This window comes from Mycteria americana, chromosome 25 (genome assembly GCF_035582795.1).
Source record: "Mycteria americana isolate JAX WOST 10 ecotype Jacksonville Zoo and Gardens chromosome 25, USCA_MyAme_1.0, whole genome shotgun sequence".
Lineage (NCBI taxonomy): Eukaryota > Metazoa > Chordata > Aves > Ciconiiformes > Ciconiidae > Mycteria > Mycteria americana.
In genome coordinates this window covers 2,245,223-2,262,838 of record NC_134389.1, presented here as the reverse complement: position 1 = coordinate 2,262,838, position 17,616 = coordinate 2,245,223, and the positions used below count along the sequence as shown (strand labels likewise).

The following is a 17,616-nucleotide window of genomic DNA, read 5'->3' as shown; positions in this document are numbered from 1 at the left end:
TCCCACGTGGCTGGACTACTTTCCTAGTGCTTTCTCCTCGCTCATCATGCTGAAATAAAGCCATGCCTTACGCTAGCATTTTGAACCTTTTATTTTATAGATAAAAATGAGAAACGGGGATGACCCCATCTTAAGGACACTGCTTCCAGCTTTGCATTGGTCTTATTCGAGGAATGTTCACAGTGGTGGGGGAGACACAGCAACGAGGGCTAGGGGTGAGGGGCCTTAAGCAGGGTGTCGTGGCAGGCCACCGCGATGCCCCCGATGAGGTTCAGGAACTCCTGGAAGTCTAGCTGCCCGTCGCTATTCAAATCAAGTTTCTTCATCATCCTATCCACGACACCTGGGTCCTTCTGATTCTGCAAAAGACCAAAGAGATGGGAATCGATGTCTGCCTCGAGGCAAAGGTGCCCCTCGCTGAACCCCCCCCCCCGCCCCAGGTATGGAACTGCAGCCGCCGACTTCGTCTCCAGTGGCGAGGGATTGGCGGAGGGAGGCAGAATTCGGTCGGGCCAGCTCTTGTCAGGCCACGCTCTGGCACCTGGTGGAAGCGAGCTCTTCCCATTGCCCACCCCGTGGTGCTTGTGGGGCTGCATTGCTGTCCCGGGGGCTGAAGTACACCCTCCGGGAGCCTCTTTTGGCCTGGATTATTGCTCACCTTCGTGAAGGCAGCCAGCTCAGTGTTCATGAAGGCCAGGAACTCCCTCTTGGAGAGCGTGAGGTTGTCGCCTTCACGCCCTGCGTACCGCTGGAAGACGGCCAGCAGGGACTCGATGCAGCGTTCGGTCTCCGTGGGCTGCGGGAGCAAGAGCAAGTTCAGGCGAGCGTTGCGGGGGGCTCTGGGCTTGCAGAAGAGCGGCCTGACTCTGTTTCTGGAGGAAGGCTGGGCTGAGGGGGGCCTCCTGCAACTGCTTTCCTCGAGGAGTCTCCTATGCCCAACCTGTCCAGCTGCATTTTTCTTCGGTATTAATTTCTCTGATGCCTTGGCACTGCACTGTGATGCGGGAAGGACCCAGAGGATTGGGGAGTGGTTCATGGAAAATCCCCTGGGGAGATGTCAGTTCCCATCGGAGATGGGGAAGAGCTTGCGCTGCAACCGCAGCGAAGGGCTGGGTTTTTTTCCATACTCTCCAGCATGGCTTGGCTGGGGCCGCTGCTTTGGAAAGCTAAGCCTGCCTCCCCCTTTCCCTCCCCTTGTCCTGTCTGGGCAGAGGAGAAACTCTGAGTCATGAGAGAAAAATGCGAGCGGAGTTGGCTCCCCAAACTACTGCCTCGGGTGGGGATGGAGCTGGGCTGGCTTGTGGGCTTCAGTGGGGATGGACAGGGCAAGGGGGGGGGGGAGGGATGTGGGGCTCTTTCCCCTCCCCATGGCTCCAGTCTTTGGGGAAGGGCAGTCCGGGGAGAGCTGGGAGGACTCTGCCCTTCCCTGCCTGGCCTCAGCATCCCGGGGACTCCCTGCCACATCCTGCCCTGCCTGAGGCTCCCTTCAGCCTTTTTTGGTTAACGTGAGAGGAACCGAGTTGCTTCCGCCCTCAGCCGCGGGTCCTCGGCTCTTGGTTCCTCTGCACCCCCCTACCCCAGCGCTGGGGGACATGGGGCGGTGGAGACAGAGCTGCAGCCCCGAGTCTGGCGATGGGCATCGGAAGCATCAGTGGGGAAAAAGGAGGGGAGGGAAGGGGCTGGGGGGGGGGGGGAACAACACAAATGCCACCCCCTGGTCCCCCACACCTGCAGGGACCCGCTGCCCCTCCTCTCTAGCTCTGCACCCTCTTCCTGCGCCTGGGCCCCGTCCCCGGCAGAGATTTAGCTCAGCCCTTGGCACTGTCTGCTCTTTCCCGTGCCAAAGCGCGTCTCGCCTTCAGCTCTGGGGCCGCTTGCGGGAAACGCTCCTCTGCCATCGCCCTCCGGCCCTTACGGAACCGCTTCTCCCTCCCCATCCTGGGGTCCCGGCTCACTCACCATGGCTGGGGTGCGAAGAGGGGGCTCGGTCCTCGGCACGGCTGCGGTGCGATGTGGCAAAGCAGGAGCCGGGGTGGTTATGAGCCTCACCCCGCAGCCACCGCCCTTCCCGGTGCAGCCAGCACCCAGCCCTGACTCAGCCCCTTGGGCTGCGTTGGGCAATCGTCAGCTCTAACGGCAGATCTGGACGTGCCTGCGGTTCCCAGCTTGGGCTCAGGAATGTGCTGGGCCCCTCCTCTAGACTCTCTGTCCCTTTCCTTCCCGAGTTTTATTCTTTACGGTTATTTACACTCGCATTTTCTCCTGATTTGTTTTCGCCCCTCAGTCCTTTGCCACTCGTCCCTTTATGGCTCCCTTAATTTCTTCCCCAGGGTCGGGGCTAAGCCCCCCCAGGGCTGCCTCGTCGCTACCCGGAGCGTCCTCGGCGTTTCGTCTTGCTACGGTGAGATTTGGGCTTCCCCAGCTTTGCCGACGGGGCCGGCAAAGGCAGAGCAGGCAGCGTTCCCCTGCCGACACAGCTGGGGCTGCCCACCCCGGGAGCCATCCGCTGCCCCGTCCCTTCAACCCTGACCTGCTGAGCTTTGCTGATAACACCTCGTAACCTTCTGATGGTGTAAAAGGGGGGGGACGGCAGCCCCCATGGGGTCGGGGTGCTGCGCTGGGAGCTGGCTGCAGCCAGGATTTGTCCCCAGCGGTGCTGGTCTGGGGCTGGCTACCCTCACGCTGCTGCAGAGCGAGAGTCCCTGGAGGGCTGAAAACAGGGAGACGCGGGGGTGGAGGAGGGACGGGAGGCACCCAAAAGGCACCCAAAAGGCACCCAGAAAGGCAAGCGGTGTGCTCAAATAGCTCAGAGCAGGGAGGATGGGGGCTGCGGGGCTTGTGCTGCTCAGAAGCCAGCACCTGGGGCTGCGATGCCCGGCCGCTCCCCATCCACGGGGAGCCAGGGAAGCTGCTCGTGGTGTTTACCCACGTTTGCACAGCCGGCCCGTGGTTACGGCACCCGTCTCCACGCCTTTGCAACCTTGCGCTGACGCAGAATTGCCCGCCCAGGGCCGGATTTCCCTGTGACTCCCAGCCCTGGGCGCTGCCACCTTTCCCCAAAAGCTTCACGGGGAGCCTGGAGCGGAGAGGTCGGGATAACGCGGGCTGCGGCCGGGAGCCGGGACGTGCTCTGGGATCTGGGGCAGCTTCCAGGGATGGGGCTCTTCGGGAAATCCGGCTGGAGGCTGGGACTCAGCGTAGAGCAGGAGAAAGGGAAGCAGCAAATCGGGGGGACACGTCCCCAATATATTTTCCTTTCTTGCCTCAATTTCCTGCCCCCAAACTCCTTTTTTCCCATGTATTGGGGAAAAAGTACTTCCCCCCCCCCCTCCCCCCCCCCCTTCAGCCCCTCCCAAACTAGAAACAGTTCAGTCCACGTAAATGAAAAGGATTTTCCAAACCTGGGAGCTCAAGGCAGGAAACCTGCTGCTCTTCTCCTTGGATTTTGCACTTCCACCTGCATTTTGCAAACTCCTCTTCGTGCTCCCTTAACAATAAAACCTGAGCTGGTCAGGGGACAAGTGTTATTTTTCCCCCTTTGCAAGAGCAAATCCCAGGGGGGGTTGTGGCCCGGCCCCATCCTGGCTGCAGCGGGGGATTTCGGGAGGTTTCTGGTTCTTGCTGCTGCTGTGTGTGTTTGCAGGCGAGGCTTTGGCCCCGTTTGCAGACAGACCATCTGTGCTGCCATATGTTTGTCACCAAGACGTGCGACCGTCACGTGCACGAAGGGGGCATCGCTGAGAGCGTCGCCCCGTGCGTCCGCCTGCCCCTGGCTGGGACGGACCCTTCTGAGTCCCTCTGGCACCAGGTTCAAAACATCTCCGGGTGGTGGCCGTGGCGAGGTGAGCGAGAAGCCCTGGGTGCTGCCCTCTGAGGCTGCATCAGGCTCAGGTGGACCTGGGATGCCCTTGTTCCTCCTGGCCGGCTTCGTTACCAGCCGGTGGGCTCTGGTTGCATTTAAGAGCAAGACACAGATGGTGCTGGGGTTGCCCTCGCCTCTCTCATGGGCTTCTTGCAACATTGCAGCCCCATCTGCTGCTGAGGGAATTGATTCGCTCTTGCTCAAGGGGAAAAAAAAGTGAATAAAATACGGTTTTCTCCAGGGAGGATCACGGATGTCTCCACCTCCAGCCTCGTGCACCGTGTGTGAGATCCGGTGCGTTTTCCGTGCTGTGCTGCTGCCTCTCTCCTGCCCAAGGAGCCAGGAGCGGTCCCTGGTACGGGGCAGCCCAGGGGAAAAGGCAGGCAGGTGCATACGGCCAGGCAAATGGGCAGCTGGATGGCTTTGAACTGCTGGCTCTCCCCGTAGCGCACGTCTGCCGTGAAAGCCGGAGCGCACGGGCACATCCGCGCGTCCCCACGTGGGTCTCGGACCACGGCTGCGATGGGAGCCCCTGAAATCGTGCAGCTCAGTAGTGAGGGCCAGAGTTTTAGAGGTATGCGGGCTCCTAGACATGGCGTCGGGGGGATTTGGCGGGATTTTCTGCAGCCCCTGTCTGGGATTAGGAGGAATATGTGATCTGAACTGGGACACCCTCCCACCAGGCTGAGACCCTTGTAGAAATTAGATGCAAGGATGAAGGATGGCAGCAGTCTGTGCAGTCGTCAGCTATTTATTCTGATTTTTCATGCAATACATCAGTGTGAAGAAGAAAGAGACAACCCCCCGACCCCAACTGCCACCATTACCCTGCAGGAACCACAGCATAACTCAGCTGCCTCAAAGCCTCCGTGAGGCTGGAGCTCGCGTTCTGCTCAGCTCTTAGGGGTGCAGAAAGGTGTAACCAAAACCACTGAGTTTACCAAAGTGGTTTTTTTCCCAGCCTCGAGGATTTTCAGGCCACGGAATGAGTATGATTGAGCTACTGGGATTTGGAATTTTTTTTTTTTTTTTTTGCCTCGCACAGCAGAAGCTAACAGGAGAGCCAGTCACGGGGCTAGGGAGACGTGAGTGCGGTGAGATGCAGAACAGTCATGCCACAGGGCGCAAGAGATGACAGGGACATAAAGGACAGCGAGACCCAAGGAATCCAATTAGAGCGGAAAAGTGACTAAATACTGCATTAAGGTGCACAGACATAATGCAGGAAGGCAGAAGCTGCAGATCCTGGGGTAACGCTCTGCTTACACAGCTGCTGAGGATTTGTTAGATAGAAAAACCCCAAACCCACTTGATACCCCCACAGAGCACCCCATTAACCCTTTTGTGTCGAACACTTGGGTGCCACCACACGGTAACATCCTAAGCTGAAAGCAGAGAGCAGAAGCGATCCTCAAAGAGACTCGGAGAAGCCCCACCAGCTCCAGGGAGGGGATTGCCTTTAAGATGCCTTGGCTTTACCCCCGGCAGGACAGCTCGGTGCCTCCTGTGAGACCGGGGGGCCAGGGGGGACCTGGCCCTGCTTGGTGCAAAGACGTGGTTCCTCCTCCCGTTGAGGCTGGGCATCGCTCACTTGCTGGAGGCTCCTCTTGCTGTTCTCCTCCTGCCGTGACTGGCGACTCTTTTCCGGCGGGGGAAGCTCTGCATCCTCGTGGCAGCGGCTTGCTTCATCTCTCTGGGGCGGCTGGGGACAGCTCTCTTCGGTGGCTCGCTGGCCTGGCTCGCAAGCTTCCCGTGGCTCCGGAGCCTGGAGCAGAGGTGGGCAGCTCTTGGGCTCCCCGTCCTCATGCTCCCTCACCTGGCAGCTGGATTCAGGCTCCCGCAGGACCTGCTCACTGGCAGCTTTTGATCCATCTCCCTGGGGATGATGCTCCTTCTCTTCTGTGTCAGGCACCTTGGGGTGCTGGCTGTCCCTCCTGTCCTCCTTGGGCTTTGCACAGCAAGGGTCAACCTTAGCACCATCCGAACTGGAGGCAGAAGCCTGGTGAGCCCCTTCCTTCACCCCTGTTTCAGACCTCTCCTGTGGCTCATTGTGATCCCCTGTGTTTTCCTGGGAGCTAGAAGCTGGCGTAGCCCCTTGCTGCGGCGGTTTGGGCTCCCCTGCTTCTTGCTCGTCCCTTTGGGGTCGTGGCTCTGGGTGGTTGCTCCTGTCACACGGGACTGCTGGTGGCTGGGGTGACACGTAGCACTTCTTCACATAGATGGGCTTCCCCAGGTCATGGGGCTGGTGGCAGACGATCTCGTAGGTGGTAGCTTCAGGATCGTTCAAATTTTGGATCACGTGGATCAAGTAAGCAATGGTTTGAGGATCGCAGGACTGAGGGAGGACCTGCACCTCTGGCTGTACATTGGGCTCAGCGGGGATGTAACGGACCCTCATGTCGGTGACAGAGGCCTGATCTCCTGTGGGACAGAGGTCTCTATTATCCACCTCCGTGGTTTGGTAGACGCTCCTCTCGTGCCTTCGTCCTTTATCTTCATCTGTCCGGCACCTGTTTGGCTCACGAGCTTCTTCCTCCTGTAAAAGCCTGTGGTCCCTCAAATCTTGGTCTTCTAAGGGCTCACAGGGGGTGCTCTCACATGGCTCATGCCGTAATTCATTTGCCTGAAGGCAGTGCGGAACATCTCTCTCCTGTTCTTCTTCAACTATCTGGAGACTGCTTCTCTCGCATGTCGCTCTGTGGGATTTCATGGCACCTCGCTCTTCCCTGTCCCGCGTCTGGCGGCTGCGGCGCTCCGAGACCTCCAGGTCCAGCTCTTGTTGGCGATCGATCCTCCTCTCCCGCACGGGCTCTTCCCTCTCTCGCTCGCGGGAGACCCTCCTCTCATCCTCTGCCTCTTCGCACTCACGGGGACGCTCCCTCCGTTCCACGTCCTGCCGTGGCTCCAGTTCCCGGGACGTGCGGCGGATCTCCACGTCTGCTTCTGCTGCCGCCACCGTGGTCTCTCGTGTCCTTTCGTACCTCACTGAGTCACGTTGTCTCCTTCCATCGTCCTCGGGCTCGCCTGCTTGACCGTCCCGTCTGTCACGTGTGTCTCTCTGGCTGGCCGTGGCACCTCGCTCTTCCCTGTCCCGCGTCTGGCGGCTGCGGCGCTCCGAGACCTCCAGGTCCAGCTCCCGTTGGCGATCGATCCTCCTCTCCCACACGGGCTCTTCCCTCTCTCGCTCGCGGGAGACCCTCCTCTCATCCTCTGCTTCTTCGCACTCACGGGGACGCTCCCTCCGTTCCACGTCCTGCCGTGGCTCCTGTTCCCGGGAGGTGCGGCGGATCTCCACGTCTGCTTCTGCTGCCGCCACCGTGGTCTCTCGTGTCCTTTCGTACCTCACTGAGTCACGTTGTCTCCTTCCATCGTCCTCGGGCTCGCCTGCTTGACCGTCCCGTCTGTCACGTGTGTCTCTCTGGCTGGCCGTGGCACCTCGCTCTTCCCTGTCCCGCGTCTGGCGGCTGCGGCGCTCCGAGACCTCCAGGTCCAGCTCTTGTTGGCGATCGATCCTCTTCTCCCGCATGGGCTCTTCCCTCTCTCGCTCGCGGGAGACCCTCCTCTCATCCTCTGCTTCTTCGCACTCACGGGGACGCTCCCTCCGTTCCACGTCCTGCCGTGGCTCCTGTTCCCGGGACGTGCGGCGGATCTCCACGTCTGCTTCTGCTGCCGCCACCGTGGTCTCTCGTGTCCTTTCGTACCTCACTGAGTCACGTTGTCTCCTTCCATCGTCCTCGGGCTCGCCTGCTTGACCGTCCCGTCTGTCACGTGTGTCTCTCTGGCTGGCCGTGGCACCTCGCTCTTCCCTGTCCCGCGTCTGGCGGCTGCGGCGCTCCGAGACCTCCAGGTCCAGCTCTTGTTGGCGATCGATCCTCCTCTCCCGCACGGGCTCTTCCCTCTCTCGCTCGCGGGAGACCCTCCTCTCATCCTCTGCTTCTTCGCACTCACGGGGACGCTCCCTCCGTTCCACGTCCTGCCGTGGCTCCAGTTCCCGGGACGTGCGGCGGATCTCCACGTCTGCTTCTGCTGCCGCCACCGTGGTCTCTCGTGTCCTTTCGTACCTCACTGAGTCACGTTGTCTCCTTCCATCGTCCTCGGGCTCGCCTGCTTGACCGTCCCGTCTGTCACGTGTGTCTCTCTGGCTGGCCGTGGCACCTCGCTCTTCCCTGTCCCGCGTCTGGCGGCTGCGGCGCTCCGAGACCTCCAGGTCCAGCTCTTGTTGGCGATCGATCCTCCTCTCCCACACGGGCTCTTCCCTCTCTCGCTCGCGGGAGACCCTCCTCTCATCCTCTGCCTCTTCGCACTCACGGGGACGCTCCCTCCGTTCCACGTCCTGCCGTGGCTCCTGTTCCCGGGAGGTGCGGCGGATCTCCACGTCTGCTTCTGCTGCCGCCACCGTGGTCTCTCGTGTCCTTTCGTACCTCACTGAGTCACGTTGTCTCCTTCCATCGTCCTCGGGCTCGCCTGCTTGACCGTCCCGTCTGTCACGTGTGTCTCTCTGGCTGGCCGTGGCACCTCGCTCTTCCCTGTCCCGCGTCTGGCGGCTGCGGCGCTCCGAGACCTCCAGGTCCAGCTCTTGTTGGCGATCGATCCTCCTCTCCCGCACGCGCTCTTCCCTCTCTCGCTCGCGGGAGACCCTCCTCTCATCCTCTGCTTCTTCGCACTCACGGGGACGCTCCCTCCGTTCCACGTCCTGCCGTGGCTCCAGTTCCCGGGACGTGCGGCGGATCTCCACGTCTGCTTCTGCTGCCGCCACCGTGGTCTCTCGTGTCCTTTCGTACCTCACTGAGTCACGTTGTCTCCTTCCATCGTCCTCGGGCTCTCCTGCTTGACCGTCCCGTCTGTCACGTGTGTCTCTCTGGCTGGCCGTGGCACCTCGCTCTTCCCTGTCCCGCGTCTGGCGGCTGCGGCGCTCCGAGACCTCCAGGTCCAGCTCTTGTTGGCGATCGATCCTCCTCTCCCGCACGGGCTCTTCCCTCTCTCGCTCGCGGGAGACCCTCCTCTCATCCTCTGCTTCTTCGCACTCACGGGGACGCTCCCTCCGTTCCACGTCCTGCCGTGGCTCCAGTTCCCGGGACGTGCGGCGGATCTCCACGTCTGCTTCTGCTGCCGCCACCGTGGTCTCTCGTGTCCTTTCGTACCTCACTGAGTCACGTTGTCTCCTTCCATCGTCCTCGGGCTCGCCTGCTTGACCGTCCCGTCTGTCACGTGTGTCTCTCTGGCTGGCCGTGGCACCTCGCTCTTCCCTGTCCCGCGTCTGGCGGCTGCAGCGCTCCGAGACCTCCAGGTCCAGCTCTTGTTGGCGATCGATCCTCCTCTCCCGCACGGGCTCTTCCCTCTCTCGCTCGCGGGAGACCCTCCTCTCATCCTCTGCCTCTTCGCACTCACGGGGACGCTCCCTCCGTTCCACGTCCTGCCGTGGCTCCAGTTCCCGGGACGTGCGGCGGATCTCCACGTCTGCTTCTGCTGCCGCCACCGTGGTCTCTCGTGTCCTTTCGTACCTCACTGAGTCACGTTGTCTCCTTCCATCGTCCTCGGGCTCGCCTGCTTGACCGTCCCGTCTGTCACGTGTGTCTCTCTGGCTGGCCGTGGCACCTCGCTCTTCCCTGTCCCGCGTCTGGCGGCTGCGGCGCTCCGAGACCTCCAGGTCCAGCTCTTGTTGGCGATCGATCCTCCTCTCCCGCACGGGCTCTTCCCTCTCTCGCTCGCGGGAGACCCTCCTCTCATCCTCTGCTTCTTCGCACTCACGGGGACGCTCCCTCCGTTCCACGTCCTGCCGTGGCTCCAGTTCCCGGGACGTGCGGCGGATCTCCACGTCTGCTTCTGCTGCCGCCACCGTGGTCTCTCGTGTCCTTTCGTACCTCACTGAGTCACGTTGTCTCCTTCCATCGTCCTCGGGCTCGCCTGCTTGACCGTCCCGTCTGTCACGTGTGTCTCTCTGGCTGGCCGTGGCACCTCGCTCTTCCCTGTCCCGCGTCTGGCGGCTGCGGCGCTCCGAGACCTCCAGGTCCAGCTCCCGTTGGCGATCGATCCTCCTCTCCCGCACGGGCTCTTCCCTCTCTCGCTCGCGGGAGACCCTCCTCTCATCCTCTGCCTCTTCGCACTCACGGGGACGCTCCCTCCGTTCCACGTCCTGCCGTGGCTCCAGTTCCCGGGACGTGCGGCGGATCTCCACGTCTGCTTCTGCTGCCGCCACCGTGGTCTCTCGTGTCCTTTCGTACCTCACTGAGTCACGTTGTCTCCTTCCATCGTCCTCGGGCTCGCCTGCTTGACCGTCCCGTCTGTCACGTGTGTCTCTCTGGCTGGCCGTGGCACCTCGCTCTTCCCTGTCCCGCGTCTGGCGGCTGCGGCGCTCCGAGACCTCCAGGTCCAGCTCTTGTTGGCGATCGATCCTCCTCTCCCGCACGGGCTCTTCCCTCTCTCGCTCGCGGGAGACCCTCCTCTCATCCTCTGCTTCTTCGCACTCACGGGGACGCTCCCTCCGTTCCACGTCCTGCCGTGGCTCCTGTTCCCGGGACGTGCGGCGGATCTCCACGTCTGCTTCTGCTGCCGCCACCGTGGTCTCTCGTGTCCTTTCGTACCTCACTGAGTCACGTTGTCTCCTTCCATCGTCCTCGGGCTCGCCTGCTTGACCGTCCCGTCTGTCACGTGTGTCTCTCTGGCTGGCCGTGGCACCTCGCTCTTCCCTGTCCCGCGTCTGGCGGCTGCGGCGCTCCGAGACCTCCAGGTCCAGCTCTTGTTGGCGATCGATCCTCCTCTCCCGCACGGGCTCTTCCCTCTCTCGCTCGCGGGAGACCCTCCTCTCATCCTCTGCTTCTTCGCACTCACAGGGACGCTCCCTCCGTTCCACGTCCTGCCGTGGCTCCAGTTCCCGGGAGGTGCGGCGGATCTTCACGTCTGCTTCTGCTGCCGCCACCGTGGTCTCTCGTGTCCTTTCGTACCTCACTGAGTCACGTTGTCTCCTTCCATCGTCCTCGGGCTCGCCTGCTTGACCGTCCCGTCTGTCACGTGTGTCTCTCTGGCTGGCCGTGGCACCTCGCTCTTCCCTGTCCCGCGTCTGGCGGCTGCGGCGCTCCGAGACCTCCAGGTCCAGCTCTTGTTGGCGATCGATCCTCCTCTCCCGCACGGGCTCTTCCCTCTCTCGCTCGCGGGAGACCCTCCTCTCATCCTCTGCTTCTTCGCACTCACGGGGACGCTCCCTCCGTTCCACGTCCTGCCGTGGCTCCTGTTCCCGGGACGTGCGGCGGATCTCCACGTCTGCTTCTGCTGCCGCCACCGTGGTCTCTCGTGTCCTTTCGTACCTCACTGAGTCACGTTGTCTCCTTCCATCGTCCTCGGGCTCGCCTGCTTGACCGTCCCGTCTGTCACGTGTGTCTCTCTGGCTGGCCGTGGCACCTCGCTCTTCCCTGTCCCGCGTCTGGCGGCTGCGGCGCTCCGAGACCTCCAGGTCCAGCTCCCGTTGGCGATCGATCCTCCTCTCCCGCACGGGCTCTTCCCTCTCTCGCTCGTGGGAGACCCTCCTCTCATCCTCTGCCTCTTCGCACTCACGGGGACGCTCCCTCCGTTCCACGTCCTGCCGTGGCTCCAGTTCCCGGGACGTGCGGCGGATCTCCACGTCTGCTTCTGCTGCCGCCACCGTGGTCTCTCGTGTCCTTTCGTACCTCACTGAGTCACGTTGTCTCCTTCCATCGTCCTCGGGCTCGCCTGCTTGACCGTCCCGTCTGTCACGTGTGTCTCTCTGGCTGGCCGTGGCACCTCGCTCTTCCCTGTCCCGCGTCTGGCGGCTGCGGCGCTCCGAGACCTCCAGGTCCAGCTCTTGTTGGCGATCGATCCTCCTCTCCCGCACGGGCTCTTCCCTCTCTCGCTCGCGGGAGACCCTCCTCTCATCCTCTGCTTCTTCGCACTCACGGGGACGCTCCCTCCGTTCCACGTCCTGCCGTGGCTCCAGTTCCCGGGACGTGCGGCGGATCTCCACGTCTGCTTCTGCTGCCGCCACCGTGGTCTCTCGTGTCCTTTCGTACCTCACTGAGTCACGTTGTCTCCTTCCATCGTCCTCGGGCTCGCCTGCTTGACCGTCCCGACTGTCACGTGTGTCTCTCTGGCTGGCCGTGGCACCTCGCTCTTCCCTGTCCCGCGTCTGGCGGCTGTGGCGCTCCGAGACCTCCAGGTCCAGCTCCTGTTGGCGATCGATCCTCCTCTCCCGCACGGGCTCTTCCCTCTCTCGCTTGCGGGAGACCCTCCTCTCATCCTCTGCTTCTTCGCACTCACGGGGACGCTCCCTCCGTTCCACGTCCTGCCGTGGCTCCAGTTCCCGGGACGTGCGGCGGATCTCCACGTCTGCTTCTGCTGCCGCCACCGTGGTCTCTCGTGTCCTTTCGTACCTCACTGAGTCACGTTGTCTCCTTCCATCGTCCTCGGGCTCGCCTGCTTGACCGTCCCGTCTGTCACGTGTGTCTCTCTGGCTGGCCGTGGCACCTCGCTCTTCCCTGTCCCGCGTCTGGCGGCTGCGGCGCTCCGAGACCTCCAGGTCCAGCTCCCGTTGGCGATCGATCCTCCTCTCCCGCATGGGCTCTTCCCTCTCTCGCTCGCGGGAGACCCTCCTCTCATCCTCTGCTTCTTCGCACTCACGGGGACGCTCCCTCCGTTCCACGTCCTGCCGTGGCTCCAGTTCCCGGGACGTGCGGCGGATCTCCACGTCTGCTTCTGCTGCCGCCACCGTGGTCTCTCGTGTCCTTTCGTACCTCACTGAGTCACGTTGTCTCCTTCCATCGTCCTCGGGCTCGCCTGCTTGACCGTCCCGTCTGTCACGTGTGTCTCTCTGGCTGGCCGTGGCACCTCGCTCTTCCCTGTCCCGCGTCTGGCGGCTGCGGCGCTCCGAGACCTCCAGGTCCAGCTCTTGTTGGCGATCGATCCTCCTCTCCCGCACGGGCTCTTCCCTCTCTCGCTCGCGGGAGACCCTCCTCTCATCCTCTGCTTCTTCGCACTCACGGGGACGCTCCCTCCGTTCCACGTCCTGCCGTGGCTCCAGTTCCCGGGACGTGCGGCGGATCTCCACGTCTGCTTCTGCTGCCGCCACCGTGGTCTCTCGTGTCCTTTCGTACCTCACTGAGTCACGTTGTCTCCTTCCATCGTCCTCGGGCTCGCCTGCTTGACCGTCCCGTCTGTCACGTGTGTCTCTCTGGCTGGCCGTGGCACCTCGCTCTTCCCTGTCCCGCGTCTGGCGGCTGCGGCGCTCCGAGACCTCCAGGTCCAGCTCTTGTTGGCGATCGATCCTCCTCTCCCGCACGGGCTCTTCCCTCTCTCGCTCGCGGGAGACCCTCCTCTCATCCTCTGCTTCTTCGCACTCACGGGGACGCTCCCTCCGTTCCACGTCCTGCCGTGGCTCCAGTTCCCGGGACGTGCGGCGGATCTCCACGTCTGCTTCTGCTGCCGCCACCGTGGTCTCTCGTGTCCTTTCGTACCTCACTGAGTCATGTTGTCTCCTTCCATCGTCCTCGGGCTCGCCTGCTTGACCGTCCCGTCTGTCACGTGTGTCTCTCTGGCTGGCCGTGGCACCTCGCTCTTCCCTGTCCCGCGTCTGGCGGCTGCGGCGCTCCGAGACCTCCAGGTCCAGCTCTTGTTGGCGATCGATCCTCCTCTCCCGCACGGGCTCTTCCCTCTCTCGCTCGCGGGAGACCCTCCTCTCATCCTCTGCTTCTTCGCACTCACGGGGACGCTCCCTCCGTTCCACGTCCTGCCGTGGCTCCAGTTCCCGGGACGTGCGGCGGATCTCCACGTCTGCTTCTGCTGCCGCCACCGTGGTCTCTCGTGTCCTTTCGTACCTCACTGAGTCACGTTGTCTCCTTCCATCGTCCTCGGGCTCGCCTGCTTGACCGTCCCGTCTGTCACGTGTGTCTCTCTGGCTGGCCGTGGCACCTCGCTCTTCCCTGTCCCGCGTCTGGCGGCTGCGGCGCTCCGAGACCTCCAGGTCCAGCTCTTGTTGGCGATCGATCCTCCTCTCCCGCACGCGCTCTTCCCTCTCTCGCTCGCGGGAGACCCTCCTCTCATCCTCTGCTTCTTCGCACTCACGGGGACGCTCCCTCCGTTCCACGTCCTGCCGTGGCTCCAGTTCCCGGGACGTGCGGCGGATCTCCACGTCTGCTTCTGCTGCCGCCACCGTGGTCTCTCGTGTCCTTTCGTACCTCACTGAGTCACGTTGTCTCCTTCCATCGTCCTCGGGCTCGCCTGCTTGACCGTCCCGTCTGTCACGTGTGTCTCTCTGGCTGGCCGTGGCACCTCGCTCTTCCCTGTCCCGCGTCTGGCGGCTGCGGCGCTCCGAGACCTCCAGGTCCAGCTCTTGTTGGCGATCGATCCTCCTCTCCCGCACGGGCTCTTCCCTCTCTCGCTCGCGGGAGACCCTCCTCTCATCCTCTGCTTCTTCGCACTCACGGGGACGCTCCCTCCGTTCCACGTCCTGCCGTGGCTCCAGTTCCCGGGACGTGCGGCGGATCTCCACGTCTGCTTCTGCTGCCGCCACCGTGGTCTCTCGTGTCCTTTCGTACCTCACTGAGTCACGTTGTCTCCTTCCATCGTCCTCGGGCTCGCCTGCTTGACCGTCCCGTCTGTCACGTGTGTCTCTCTGGCTGGTCGTGGCACCTCGCTCTTCCCTGTCCCGCGTCTGGCGGCTGCGGCGCTCCGAGACCTCCAGGTCCAGCTCCCGTTGGCGATCGATCCTCCTCTCCCGCACGGGCTTTTTCCTGTTTGCATCATCTCTTTCTTCCCACTCCTGGGCCTGGTGGATGTCTCTCTGACTTTCTGGATATTCAAGTTCTTGTTCCTGTTTTTTCCCTTTCTCATATATACCCTTTTTTGTGTCACAGGTGTCATGGTACCTGAGGTCAAGGTCTACCAGTTCCTGTAAGTAGGACTGATGTGGGCGTCTTGATTGCAGGTATTCAGGCTCACGTGGCTCGTGGCTGTTGTGTTCAACTGCTTTTTGTTCCAGCTGACGTAGGTTGTAGCGGTTTCTCTCTTCTGTGAGTAATTCAGGTTTGCTTGGCTGATTGTGATTTCCTCTGTCTGCTTCTTGTGGCTGCTGGTTTCTTTGATCGTATGCTGGTAGTGCTGGCTCATGTGGCTGATGGCTACTCCACCGGTTTGGCAGTGGTTGAGGTTCACACGTCTGGCTGCGACTCCTCACATGTGCCAATTGTTGTGGCTTAGGCCGCTCTTGATTTTGCCTCTCATCTGTCTGCAGTCTTGGTTCCTGTGCTTGCAAGCTGCCACGCTTGTGGAGTTGTACATCTCCTGGTCTGTCTGGCTCTGGTAGCTGACGTCTTTTCTGGCTATTCCATTGGTCACATGGCTCTTGGCTTCGTTCTTCGTATACCTGAGGGATTGGCTCCCGCCGCTCCCTGCTTCGTTTTGCTTTGTTTCTGCTTTGTGTGTTACGTTGCTGGTGGTCACTCCCTGTTTCTTCTAGTGTTTCAAGCTCGCTGACCCTGGTGTCTCGTTGTAGCTCACGTTCACAAGGGGGACGATCGTTACTCTCACCGGTTTGTCGTTCCTCCTCCTGGAGCTGCCGACGGCTCCCTCTGCTCTTAATTTCAGGCTCCTGGAGTGACTTGCTGCTGGTTGTCAGCTTTGTTCTTTGCTTAAGGCATGGTCCTTTCGGCAGGTACCAGTAGCAGGCCTTAGCCACTCTGAACACCAAGAGCAGGAACTCATTAAAATCTATTTCCCCATCATCATCCCACTCCAGAAACTGCAGAATCTTGTCAATCGTCTGAGGGTCACGCGGCTTCTGCAGGGAAAACACCCACAGGGAAACAAAAAAGGGATTTTAGCCTTCCTGCTCCTTGTCAGAGAAATGCAAAGACAGGGACAATTGCAATCTTTACTCCTTCCATCTCTCACACCTTCACATTTATAGCTCAGCAACAACTCCATGTCTTTATTCTCCATTTTCCTGTTGTTTCCTGGCTGCAGCTAACCAGCTCTCTTCTCTTTGGGATATGCTGTATCCCTCTACTGGATGCGTTTCCTTCCTAGCTTTGAAAGAAAACCATACCTCCCCACCGTTCATTCTCCAGCTTTTGCCCCTTTGCTCATCACAAAATGGGTTGGAAGAGCTGTTGAAGCAGCCAGAGCAAGGGAACGCAACTGCTGCTCCTCTTTGGTGAAAGCCTCCCCATCCCACTGACATAAGAACCATCCCCTCTCCAGACGGAGATTTTGCAGTCCCTGCCCTCCAGTCTTGGCCTCGAGCCCTCCCCCTCACAGCAGCACTCACAGCTATGACATCTGCAAACTCCCTCTGGATGAACTCTTTCATCTTCCTTCGGCTGAGGCTGGAGCAGTCTCCATCTTCCTTTGCATGTTTGTGGAAGACACTGATGATGGTGGAAATGCTGTCTAAGAAGGGAGACATCTTCCTGCAGATTCAAGCAAGCCTGCAAGAAAAGGAGCAGACCTAAGGATGGGAGATTTGCTTGCCTCTGAGCGTGAAAAGAGGAGGGAGAATTGCTGGGGTCAGGCTGCGTGCGTTAATGGGACGCTGGGTACCACGTGCTGTGTGTCCGCTCCTGTGCCATGGCGAGCTCTGTTTCACCAGAACACTGGGAAGAAATTCAAATGCTTAGGGGTTTTAGTGGGATGGGGAGTGTCCTCCAACTTGTCTACTGACATATTTGAATGACGTTTGACAGGGGATGGCAGGATGCCTACATTTATGGATCGCAGGGAGGGGACTGGGGATGGTGACTCAAGAGATGCCCCAAGAACCCGTCCGCATGGGGCCATACCAGGTACTTATGTTTCCAGGACCCACGCTGCTATCTCTGCCTGGCACTGAGATACACCGGCTTCTGTGAAGCAGGTTAAAGGATGTCTAACGCAGCGCTGGCATGGCCTGAGACAAGATCTAGCTGGGTCAGAGACAGGTAGAGTGCTTACGGGGAGTTAAAACAAGCCCTGTGGCTGATGCTTCTGTGACCAGCAGTAATGCAAAACAATCGATTAAGCTTTCATTACAGCATCAGTTCATTGGCAAATAGATTTTGGCCAGAGGGGAACTGTCAGATCACCTAGGTCAGAGCTACTTATTTAATTTTACTGAGATCTGCTTGGCAGAAAGCAGTGCTCCTGTTGGAGCTTTGTGTCTGGAAACCTCAAACGCCACCCCTTTCCTTCCTCCTCGCAGGATCCCCAAGCCTGTTATCAGGTACATCAGTGCTGAGAGCTCAGCTTGCAGCTGGGGAAGCTGTGCCATGTCTGCCTTGCTGCCTCTATAACGTGCGTCTACGCATGAACATATGTGCACACCTCTGCATACGAAATCCTGGGTTTTGGTATTTCTGTAGAAAACAGAAAATTTCTCCGATCTGTTCATTCTGGCTGGGAGCTGACTCCAGACCAAAGTAAGGCACAAAACCTGGCTCCCTCTCTCTTTTTCCCTTTGAGAAAAGCTGCCTCTACACATGGACACACGACGACAGCATGCAGGTGTCTAAATAACACAAACCAACACTTCACTAGATATAAACGCAAAAGACTCCCAGAAAACACTGCGGCAGGAATGATGCTGCCACCCAACATGAATCCTATAGAAATAACATGTCCTTGCCCAGCAAAAGGCACGTTTCAGAAGGAGTGACTTACCCAAATCACCAACGGGATCAAGTGGGATTCCTGTGAAGCCGTGCGGAGTGATCGGAGGACCTGGGTGCTTTTATAGGGTCCTTGACGGAGCTACAGAAAGGAGACACCCTTTGCGG

The 17,616-nt window shown here is 60.5% G+C and overlaps 3 protein-coding genes across 3 annotated transcripts; all 3 read right to left on the bottom strand.

Moving 5' to 3' along the window:
* Nucleotides 1-73: 73 nt before the first annotated feature.
* On the bottom strand, nucleotides 74-2,120 carry S100A11 (S100 calcium binding protein A11). Its single transcript, XM_075525221.1, has 3 exons — nucleotides 1,960-2,120; nucleotides 659-796; nucleotides 74-359 (listed from the first exon to the last, which is right to left on the bottom strand). The coding sequence occupies exons 1-3, from the start codon at nucleotides 1,960-1,962 to the stop codon at nucleotides 210-212; spliced, it is 291 nt and encodes a 96-aa protein (XP_075381336.1). The 5' UTR covers nucleotides 1,963-2,120; the 3' UTR covers nucleotides 74-209.
* Nucleotides 2,121-5,321: 3,201 nt separating this feature from the next.
* On the bottom strand, nucleotides 5,322-7,388 carry LOC142420729 (uncharacterized). The gene is made up of 3 exons (XM_075524941.1): nucleotides 7,091-7,388; nucleotides 6,624-7,042; nucleotides 5,322-6,380 (listed from the first exon to the last, which is right to left on the bottom strand). The coding sequence occupies exons 1-3, from the start codon at nucleotides 7,386-7,388 to the stop codon at nucleotides 5,322-5,324; spliced, it is 1,776 nt and encodes a 591-aa protein (XP_075381056.1).
* A 58-nt stretch (nucleotides 7,389-7,446) lies between these two features.
* TCHH (trichohyalin) lies at nucleotides 7,447-16,271 on the bottom strand. The gene is made up of 7 exons (XM_075524940.1): nucleotides 16,134-16,271; nucleotides 14,544-15,644; nucleotides 8,891-13,823; nucleotides 8,531-8,842; nucleotides 7,811-8,482; nucleotides 7,577-7,762; nucleotides 7,447-7,487 (listed from the first exon to the last, which is right to left on the bottom strand). Exons 1-7 carry the CDS (start codon nucleotides 16,269-16,271, stop codon nucleotides 7,447-7,449), a joined length of 7,383 nt encoding a protein of 2,460 aa, XP_075381055.1.
* Nucleotides 16,272-17,616: the final 1,345 nt, after the last annotated feature.

Excerpts from the sequence above, each read along its gene's own strand:
- S100A11 (XM_075525221.1), bottom strand. Across the intron at positions 360-658 it reads AGCTGGCTGCCTTCACGAAG|AATCAGAAGGACCCAGGTGT; the intron begins GTGAGCAATAAT and ends GGTCTTTTGCAG.
- LOC142420729 (XM_075524941.1), bottom strand. The coding sequence starts at position 7,388 with ATGCGGGAGAAGAGGATCGATCGCCAACAAGAGCTGGACCTGGAGGTC. Across the intron at positions 7,043-7,090 it reads GGAACGGAGGGAGCGTCCCC|AGAGGGAAGAGCCCGTGTGG; the intron begins GTGAGTGCGAAG and ends CCCGCGAGCGAG. Across the intron at positions 6,381-6,623 it reads AACAAGAGCTGGACCTGGAG|CCAAACAGGTGCCGGACAGA; the intron begins GTCTCGGAGCGC and ends GAAGCTCGTGAG.
- TCHH (XM_075524940.1), bottom strand. The coding sequence starts at position 16,271 with ATGTCTCCCTTCTTAGACAGCATTTCCACCATCATCAGTGTCTTCCAC. Across the intron at positions 15,645-16,133 it reads AGTTTGCAGATGTCATAGCT|AAGCCGCGTGACCCTCAGAC; the intron begins GTGAGTGCTGCT and ends TTTTCCCTGCAG. Across the intron at positions 8,843-8,890 it reads GGAACGGAGGGAGCGTCCCC|AGAGGGAAGAGCCCGTGCGG; the intron begins GTGAGTGCGAAG and ends CCCGCGAGCGAG.